The following is a 9,877-nucleotide window of genomic DNA, read 5'->3' on the forward strand; positions in this document are numbered from 1 at the left end:
CGGGACCCGCCCCAGCCACGTCTCGGGCCCGGCTCCCGCTAGCGCGCACGCGCAGGGGGCGGAGCGGCCGAGCGGGGTCACGGGACGCGCCGCGATTGGTCCGCGGCCGTGACGTAGCGGCGGGGCGGAAGTGGCGGCTCCGACCATGGTACGGGAGCGGGACAGGGACAGGGACGGGGGGCTCGGCCGTGGGACCCGGGACCGGGAGCGGCATTCGGGCTGGGACCGGGGGCTCGGCCGTGGGACCCGGGACCGGGAGCGGCATTCGGGCTGGGACCGGGGGCTCGGCCATGGGACACGGGACCGGGAGCGGCATTCGGGCTGGGACCGGGGGCTTGGCCGGGGGACACGGGACCGGGAGCGGCATTCGGGCTGGGACCGGGGGCTCGGCCGTGGGACCCGGGACCGGGAGCGGCATTCGGGCTGGGACCGGGGGCTCGGCCATGGGACACTGGACCGAGACCGGGACCGGAGCAGGGGCCGGAGCATGGATCATAGGATCATAGGATCGCGGAGCGGGACTCCCTTTCCCACAGGCCCCGGGCGAGCTGCGGGGCTCGTAGGCGCTTTCTGCCCTGACCGTACCAAGGGCCCCGCGGGCTCCACGGCCGTACCCGGCGGTGTGTGACACGGCGGTGTGTGACACGGACGGTGTGTGACAGGGACAGTGTGTGACACGGACGGTGTGTGAAATGGACGGTGTGTGACAGGGACAGTGTGTGACATGGACGGTGTGTGACACGGACGGTGTGTGACAGGGACGGTGTGTGACACGGCGGTGTGTGACATGGACGGTGTGTGACATGGACGGTGTGTGACACGGACGGTGTGTGACACGGCTGTGTGACACGGACGGTGTGTGACAAGGACAGTGTGTGACACGGACGGTGTGTGACACGGCCGTGCCTGGCACTGTGTGACATGGACGGTGTGTGACACGGACGGTGTGTGACACGGCCGTGCCCGGCACTGTGTGACACGGCGGTGTATGACACGGACGGTGTGTGACACGGACGGTGTGTGACACGGCGGTGTGTGACACGGACGGTGTGTGACACGGCGGTGTGTGACACGGACAGTGTGTGACACGGCGGTGTGTGACACGGACTGAGCTGCTGGCACATGTGCTGGTGTTCACAGGGGTCCCCGGACGAGGGAAGAGATGAGAATCTTGACTACGTGTTTCAGAAGGCTGATTTATTATTTTATGAGAAGAAAATTATATATTCAAACTATACTAAAAGAACAGAATAAAGGATTTTATCAGAAGGCTAGCAAGGAAAAGAAAGGAAAGGAATGATAATAAAATCTTGTGACTGCTCACAGCCTCGACACAGGTGGCTGTCATTGGTCATCAAGTAAAAACAATTCACATGCTGGGTAAACAATTCTCCAAATCACATTCCAAAGCAGCAAAACATGGGGAAGCTGAAGCTTCTCAGCTGGTGTTACTGGGCCAGGAGAGCACATGTCAGGGCCAGGTGTGCCAGGGACAGGTGTGCCAGAGCCAGGTGCTCCTTGCACACCTGGGAACAGCAGGGTGTGTGATCAGCTTAGGGGCTCAGCCCAGCTGCAGCTTACCAACTTGAGCCCTGATGATCATTTCTGAGATCACACTGTAGGCTTGTTTGTGGTTAATCTTCACCTTCTTCCCAAATGAATTCTGATCCTGTGGTGCTTCTGTGGTTTTCTGGGTGATGAACACTGTCCCAGGCTGATGTTGAAAAGTGTTTCATTTTTCTCCTGTAACCCTTTGCCTCTGCTCCCCACCTCAGGACGGCAGTGATGATATCGAAGATGTGTCTCTCTTTGACGCAGATGATGATGCATCCAGGAGATCCAAAAAGTCAAAAATAAGGTTGGTGGTGACAGAGGGAGTTTCTGGAATGTCTCTGCCTTGTGTCAGCTCCCAGGCAGTTATTTCATGTATTTTCAGAACACTGGGTTTGTGTTACAATGCTGACCCTTACCCTGGCAATGTCACTTGTCTGCAGGAGCTGTGACTGTCCTGTCCTTCATTCCAGGCACCCAGTGGCATCATTTTTCCACCTGTTCTTCCGAGTCAGTGCCATCGTTGTTTACCTGCTCTGTGAGCTCCTAACCAGCAGCTTCATTGCCTGCATGGTGACCATCATCCTCCTCCTGTCCTGTGACTTCTGGGCTGTAAAGGTGAGTTCCCCTTGTGCTTTTTGTTGTCTTTGTCTTGCTGTGTAAAAATAACTGACAGCGATGCTCGTGTCTCAGAAAAGTCATTTATTTGTGCCTCTCCCACAAAATGATACCTCAAAATACTCTCAAGTGCTGGGGGGATTGCAGAGCTTTATGAAATAAACTCTGACATCTCTGTGCACTTGGCTCCTTTGGAAGGTCCAGTGGAGAGCATTTGTGAGGCTCCCTTCTGAGGCAGCACAGGCTTTGTTACTAGCTCAGAAGCACCACAGACCTGCTGGATCTCTGAGGAAGGGCTTGCTGTGGCTCTCATTCTCCCCGTGTGAGGCAGACAGGCACTGTGGAAAGCAGCAGCCCAGCCCTGAGCTGTGGCAGAAGGGTTCTCTGGCAGAGCACCCAGAGCTCACAGGTTCTGCTCTCTTCCAGAATGTCACAGGGCGGCTCATGGTTGGCCTTCGCTGGTGGAACCAGGTGGATGATGATGGCAGAAGTCACTGGGTGTTTGAGGCCAGGAAGGTTGGTGATTTGGCTCTGACCTTGTACTCCTGTCTGCTTTATGAGCCCCTGGTATTGGGTGTGCAGCTGGAGAGGGGAGATTGCACAGGGAACTTCTGCTGGCAGCCACTGATCTGTGCAGGCTGCTTTGGGGGGAATGAGCTTTTTCATTGTTGAGTTATTAAAAAGTTCTCATGATGTACTGATGTGGTTTAATATGTACTGTAAGTCTGTAGTTTTGGAGGTAGGAAATGACTCCTTTGGCTGTTTCTAAGCTTTGTAACTGAACCTTGCAGGAAATGTCATTTTTCCCAAATTACCCTTCTAGCCCCGAGCATTCCAAGAGTTTTGATGCTGCTGCCTCCAGTGATTCTGAGAGAAAACTCAGAAAAGATTCTCTTAAGTAGAAACACTTCCTATTGCAGAGTGTGATGTGGAAATCAGTCCTGGAAGCACCCAGTGCTGCTGTGTGGAGGGAAATCCCAGGGGGTGTGGGGATTCTGCCCTGGTTTTAAGGACATGGGATCTGTGGGGTGGAGCAGCCTGGTCACTGCCAGTTCCTTTCTGTTTCAGGTGCCAGCACAAGGGGGTAAGACCTCATCTGAAGCAGAGTCCCGAATTTTCTGGCTGGGCCTGATCACCTGCCCCATGATCTGGGTGATCTTTGCCTTCAGTGCTCTGTTCTCCTTCAAAGTGAAGTGGTTGGTGAGTGCCCCTGAGCTGCACGCTGGCTCTGCCCTGTCTGAGCCAGGGGCTGCCAGCTGCTGATGCTTTTCCTGTCACAGGCAGTGGTGGTGATGGGGGTGGTGCTGCAGGGAGCCAACCTCTATGGCTACATCAGGTGTAAAGTTGGCAGCAGGAAGAACCTGACCAGCATGGCCACCAGCTACCTGGGCAAGCAGTTCCTGCGGCAGGTGAGGCCCCCAGGGCTCTGGGATCCCTGGGGAAAGCACGAGGGGCTCCTTGGTGTTCTGAGCTGTGCACTGGGACCCTGAGCCCCGTTAATTAAGGCTCAGAGCACTGCTAATTGCTGTCACCCAGTGCTGGGGTACTGGCTGGTGCCGTGGGTCCATGCCATGGGAGTTACTGGAATGTGTCTGCTGTGCTGGGAGTAACACCAGGCTGAAAGGGCTGCCCCTGCCCTCTGTGCTCTCTCCCACCCCCACCAGGCTCTTCAGCAGCTCCTGTTCTCCCCCAGCTCTGGGTTTGCTCCTTGCAGGAAAGGGAACAAATGTTCCAGCAGGAGCAGCCACCCCAGTTCACCCCACTGCTGCCTTTTGTGGCTGTGTTGATGACCCTGGCAGAGGTGTTTTGGCTGCCACAGGTTCACAGATATTTGCTGTAATTGCTGCCATCAGTGTGGTCAGAAGCTCAAACACTGATGACCTCTCTTGGCACTCTGTGCTGGGCCCATCCCCTTCTTGGTTTCTCCTGAATTCCTGTGCCCTGGCAGGGGTTACCCCGGTGCCCAGGCCAGTCTCAGGCTCTGGCAGAAATGAATGTTTGGCCCCAGAATCCCAGTAGTGGCTCACAGAGTTCTCCTGCCCTCTTTGATCTTGCCTCCTGCAGACCATGGCTACAGAGGACCAGGCAGCATCCTGAGTGTGGTGGGAGCCTCCAGCCAGGCTGCATTCCCAGCAGTGACCAGCAGAGAACTTGCTCTGACCAATTTGGGAGCTGCACACGAGGTGTGAATCAAAAGAAGTAAATAAATTGTGCAAGACTTGAGGTTAACACTCCTGGCAACTTATATTCCCTTTTCCACTAGCAGTTTGTGTTTAGGTCTTCTCTTTAGTTTGATTAACAAGAATTAATTTGCTTAAACTTTAAATCAAAAGATAACCTGAGTGGGTTTCATAGAGGTTTAGAGCTACTGGATGAGTTAAAAAAAATTTGCTGGAGATTCTTCAGAAAAGCCATGTACAAGCCAAGCCTTGGGAGCTCTCCTGCTCCTTCAGCACTTGGTGCCTGGGTGCTTTCAGCTGTGGGCTCTCAGCTTTGGCTCTTGGAGGTTGTTGCTACAGTTTAAGTTGTGAATTTTTGGCCCTGCATCCCTCACTGTGTGACTGGAATGGCTCTGAGTGGCTGCAGTGAGGGGCATCTGAAGGAAATGGAGCTGCTGGAAGATCCCTGAGGTCCCATGGCAGCTGCAGAAGGTGACCTGTGAGCTGGCCCTGGTTTCTGAAGCCTTCACAGACCTGGAGAACATTCCAAATCCCTGGATCTGGGGGATCCCTGCAGGGCTGGGCCTGTCTGGAGAGAGTGGAAGAGCAGAAGCAGTTTCCAGAGAAGGCTGCAGGGCTGTGAGAGCAGCCTTGTGTGCCTGGCCTGTCACACTGAGGCCATGGCCTGTCCTGGAGGGGACCCTGGGGCCATGGGGCTGCTCCTCAGGCCAGCAGGGTGTGGGGATGGGGCTTCTTGGCACAGGGTGGCACTGGCAAGGTGTGCTGCCCCTGAGCTGGGGAGGGCCCTGGCTGGGGGCAGTGCTCACAGGGGTGGCACTGCTGTGGCACTGAGCTCATCCCTGCACTGGGACCAGCTCAGCTCCCTCTCTGGGCTCTGCCCTGGAGCCTGTGCTTCCACAGCAGCAGGTGCTGAATGTTCTGGGTCAGGATTGTGAGCGAAGAATTTACATGATGGTTTCTCTCTGACTCCTGTGTGCTGTGCATTGTGGGGTGGCATTGCCCTGGTTCCTGTCCCTGTGCTCTGCAGTACTGGCAGCTGTACATTTGTTTAATTCTGATTGATACCTTCCTTTTGTAAATATGTATTTATAAAATCTTGAAAATAAAATGCTGCTTTGTTTAACCAGCCCAGACCTCCCTCCTGTGGTTCATTTCTGCCCCGTGTCCTTGTCAGGCCCCTCTAGCAGGAGTTTATTGTCCATTTAAACTGTTCCTGCAGCTCTGGCACAGTTCTGTCAGCCAGGGCTCTGCAGTTTTCCCTGGGCAAACTCTGCCCAGCACACAGAGCTGCAGTCGTTGTGTCCCCAGGGCTCCTCTCCTTTGGAGGGCACTCAGAGGTGCCCCTTGCTCAGTCCCGCACACACAGAGGAGCTCCAGTGCCCATTTCCATCCAAGGGATCAGGCATTTCTGGGGAATCACTGTGAGGAGGCCAAATTCAATCCAACCCCCAAGTGGAGACCCTTCAGCAGGTCCTGCAGGGAGGAGTGGGAATCCTCCTTGCTCCAGCCCAGCCAGCCCCTGTTTGCTGCTGGCACAGCTCCAGCCACGAGCTGCTGTTTCTAAATTGTGTTAAAAGCTTTGTACCCGGTGTTTATTCACCTGCTGCCAAAGCTCGCCCCAGACTCCTGGAAAACAGGGCTTTTCTGGAAGTTGCAGTTTATTTAACCAAGGACAGAGGCATTTCTTAGTAGGTGCCTTTAAACAGAGCCTTGTTTGGGTTATTTTTAGCTCTTGACAAACATTCAGGCTTTTGGCTTCTGAGAAACTGGCAGTTCATTGCATTCCTGTCATGGATCAGAACCAAATTTCTTATCTCTGCTGCAGCTGGGTGTGAGTCTGGTTCGATTCTCACTCACTGAGTGCTGGGGTTTCCTGGGGAGCAGGAAGTGGGAGTTGCCTTGGAGCAGAGAAATTCTCTGAATGTGCTTTTTGCCACAAGCCCCAGGACTCCACACCGAGGGAGCCAGCATCTGGAGCATCAGCTGGGTGATTAATGCTGGCCCCACCTCAGACCTGGGTTTGGAGAGCAGAAATACTCCAGTAGTAGTAGTAGTAGTAGTAAAATAATAGTAATAGTAACAATAGTAATACTAATACTAATACTAATACTAATAATAATAATAAGAAGAAGAAGAAGAAGAAGTAGTAAATAAAAATAACAATAATAATAATAAAGTCCTCTTTGCTCTGAAATAGTGAAATCTGGCTGGGGTGATGCAAGCACAGCTGGAAGCTGTGATACTCCCCAGAATATTTGCCACAGCCATGCTGAGGCTCTTCAGCTGACTGTTCTCTCCCTGAAACCTGCTCTGTACAAATCCCAACACTTTGCTCACATGGGAGTTGCACTTTCTGCTTTGTTGTTCCTCACATTCCTCCAAGAATCCTCAAAAACCACCAGGACCACACTTGCCTCGTCCCACCCATCTGGGACTGGAGGAACCATCAGTCTGGGGATTATTTGCTCCCTGAGTTCATCCCTGAGCCCTCTGGACTCCTGGAGATCCCCAGAGCTCATGGAGTCGTTCCTCTGGGTTATCCCTCTCTGTGTCACCACGCTCCTTCCCTTTAGTTCACTTTGGGTGAGCTCTGTAGTTTTCTCCTCCTTTTTTCCTCAGTCCCGAGCCCTGTGTAAACAGCTCCATGGTGAGCCCGGAGCCTGAGTCACCCAGCTGTTCTGTGTGAGCCAGGGCAGGGGCGGGCTCAGCTCTGACTCACCCATCCCTCCCGAGGGCAGCCCTGCTGGCCCGGCCCTGTTTTATGGCTGGTGTCACTTCTGTCTATGTTCTATGGCTTGTGACCTTCTGTGTGTGTCACCTGTGCCCTCTCCTCCAAAGTTTAACTTGCCTCGGTTTCTTCCACCAGTACCTGGATTATGTTTTGTTTTTGTTGGAGTCCTCCCTCACACCCAGACCCTGCTGTGGAAGGAATTTGGGTCACCTCTGCTCTTGGGAACTCCACACCTCCTTCCCAGCACCTGAGAGTCCTCTGGTCCAGCTGTGGGCAGAGGTCCCAACCCAAACCCTCATCTAAAATCTCCTTGGATGAGGAAAAAACGATTCCCTGGCCTTTTGTGGGCCCTTCATTTCTCATGTTTGAAGTTGCAGAGTGTGGTTTAGTTAGGACTGGATTGGACGGAGATGGGGCAAGGACTTTGCCTGGGTCCTGCTCCATCCTGGTGGGAGCTAGGGCAAGGCTGGGTGCAGGTGGAGTTCTGGGATGGGGAGCCTCCCCAGGCACCCCCTGGCACCTGTGGGCATCAGCCCGACCTCCCCCTGCCCCTGGGCAGCTGCGACACCCGGGACAGCCCCGATCCCCAGCACGGTGACAAAGGGCAGGATCTGGAACAGCCTGGGGGATTTTCCTCTGGTTTGCAGCAGGATGGGGAGGGCAGCACCCCCTGGGCAGTGACCCGGCTGGGCAGCCGCAGGGGACATCGGGGACATCAGGGACATCAGGGACATCAGGGCAATCAGGGACATCAGGGCCGTTTGGGGGACATCAAGGCAATCAGGGACATCGGGGACATCAGGGCCATTTGGGGGACATCAGGGACATCGGGACAATTTGGGGGACATCAGGGACATCAGGGACATCAGGGCCATTTGGAGGATATCAGGGCCCTGCTGTCAGGGCAGCAGCAGCAGCAGCGAACATCTGGAGCCTCACAGTGAACATCTGGAGCCCCCTGGGCTCGGACCCTGATCTCCCCAGCCCTCTCCTGTCCAGACCCGCACGGCAGCAGAGGGAGCCCTTAGGCTGTGCTTTAAAGAACAATTAAATAAATAATCATTTAAAACCGAGCCGAGAACGTTTCCAGGTCGGGCTCGTTGGGAATGAGTCCCGGGATCAATCCTGAGCCCTGAGCGGTGCCAGAGCCACCTGCGGGCCTGGCACTGCCCTGGGCACGGTGCCACCTCCCCGGTGCCACCGCGGCCATGCAGAGGGGCGACAAACAGGGGTGACAGAGAGGGGGACGGGCACCAGGGCCGGGGCCGGGCAGGGCCCGAGAGGGATGTGAGGGATATAACGGGAACATGATTCACCGCTCTGCTCACAGGGCTGGGAGCAGCACTGCAGCTGGAAAAAGGCAGCACAAAGTGAATTTGCTGCCAGCCCTGTGTGTGTGGGATCGACTGCCTGGGCTGGCTGCTCAAACAGCCCTCGGGCCCACCCTGATCTGGGGGAATAAGCTGTGATTTAATAAATGCTCCCTGGGAAAGGATTCGGCCCAGGGCCTCAGGTGGAAATTAAAAATCAGAGTCCAAATGGCCAAAGGAGGATTTGCCATCTGCATCCAAGTCTGCAAGCAAATACAGGCATTTGCAGGAAGAGCTGTCATCCTGCAAGGATTTCTGCAAAAAAAGAGAAAGTCCAGGCAGGGAATGACAAATGGGAGTGGGTGGGAATGGGCAGATCCATGGGCTGATCCATGGGCTGATCCCTGGGATGATCCCTGGGATGATCCATGAGCTGGTCCATGGGCTGATCCATGAGCTCACCCTGGGCTGATCCATGGGCTGATCCATGGGCTCACCCTGGGCTGATCCATGGGCTGGTCCATGGGATGATCCCTGGCATGATCCATGGGCTGATCCATGGGCTGACTTGGGATGGATTACATGCATTTTTGAATTTCAGTGCCTGCCTAACTTAGGCTCAACACCACCCAGGGTGTGGAAGCAGTGGGAGCCTTGCAATTCCCTCAGGGAATAACTCCCAGCCCTGCCTCCTGAGCATCCTCCTCTGCCAGGAGCATGCTCAGCCCCAGATGTGAGCCCACAGCTCAGGTCTCTCCTGCTCTAAATATGTACCAGGAGGAAATTCCAGCCCTGGCCCCTCTTGGCAGAGCTCTTGGCTCTGCTCTCATGGTTTGAGCCGCAGGATCTCTGACTTCCAGCTGCAAAAGTCCTGCAGTTACACAAGAGGAAGCAGCGCAGCTCATGTGCACAGGAATTGTCCCGTGTGCCGGGGCTGGACGCCATCTGTGTAACCCTTGCCGGGGTCAGAGGGGAGACATTCCGTCTTCCCTGTGTCATTCCGAGTAGAAAGCCAAACTCTGGCTGCAGCTCGCAGCCCTGGCAGGCGCTGGGCCCGCGGGGACGCTCGGAGCTGTTTTCCTAAAATGTGATTGAGCAACGCCCAACGCGTCCAGCGGGAGCCACCGGGGATGAGCCGGGGCCTTCAAGGAAAGGGAATAAAAAACGAGCCCAGCTCCAGGGCTGGGACCTTGGAAGTGTGCAGGAGTCACAGCTGCGAGGGGGAACGGTGACAGTCTCACAGTCTGGAGGGAATTGGAAGCATGGACAGGGATCCAAGCTGTGGGAGCACTGCCGGGACACTGTGAGATGTGCAATTTATGGAAATTCATTGCCACTCCTGACCTGTATTTGCTGGGAGCTGAACAGTGTCACTCACCGACGTTCTGGGAGGGACACACAGGGAAATGCCTGTGGGGCCACCTCCGAGTCATTCCTTGCCCGGGATCACATCCAAGAGGTCCCACCAGAGTCCCAAAATTCCCTTT

At 55.2% G+C, this 9,877-nt stretch overlaps 1 protein-coding gene across 1 annotated transcript; it reads left to right on the forward strand.

Annotated features, from left to right (window-relative positions):
- The first annotated feature begins 104 nt into the window (after positions 1–104).
- On the forward strand, positions 105–5,476 carry TVP23C (trans-golgi network vesicle protein 23 homolog C). The gene is made up of 7 exons (XM_058038677.1): positions 105–148; positions 1,776–1,858; positions 2,025–2,169; positions 2,596–2,685; positions 3,238–3,369; positions 3,450–3,578; positions 4,234–5,476. Exons 1-7 carry the CDS (start codon positions 146–148, stop codon positions 4,264–4,266), a joined length of 615 nt encoding a protein of 204 aa, XP_057894660.1. The 5' UTR covers positions 105–145; the 3' UTR covers positions 4,267–5,476.
- The last annotated feature ends 4,401 nt before the right edge of the window (positions 5,477–9,877 follow it).

This window comes from Melospiza georgiana, chromosome 21 (assembly GCF_028018845.1).
Source record: "Melospiza georgiana isolate bMelGeo1 chromosome 21, bMelGeo1.pri, whole genome shotgun sequence".
Taxonomy (NCBI): domain Eukaryota; kingdom Metazoa; phylum Chordata; class Aves; order Passeriformes; family Passerellidae; genus Melospiza; species Melospiza georgiana.

What these genes read in the sequence shown, in the direction of transcription:
- TVP23C (XM_058038677.1), top strand. An exon ending in GTGACTTCTGGGCTGTAAAG is followed by an intron (nt 2,170 to 2,595) that starts GTGAGTTCCCCT and finishes GCTCTCTTCCAG; the next exon opens with AATGTCACAGGGCGGCTCAT. An exon ending in GGGTGTTTGAGGCCAGGAAG is followed by an intron (nt 2,686 to 3,237) that starts GTTGGTGATTTG and finishes TTTCTGTTTCAG; the next exon opens with GTGCCAGCACAAGGGGGTAA.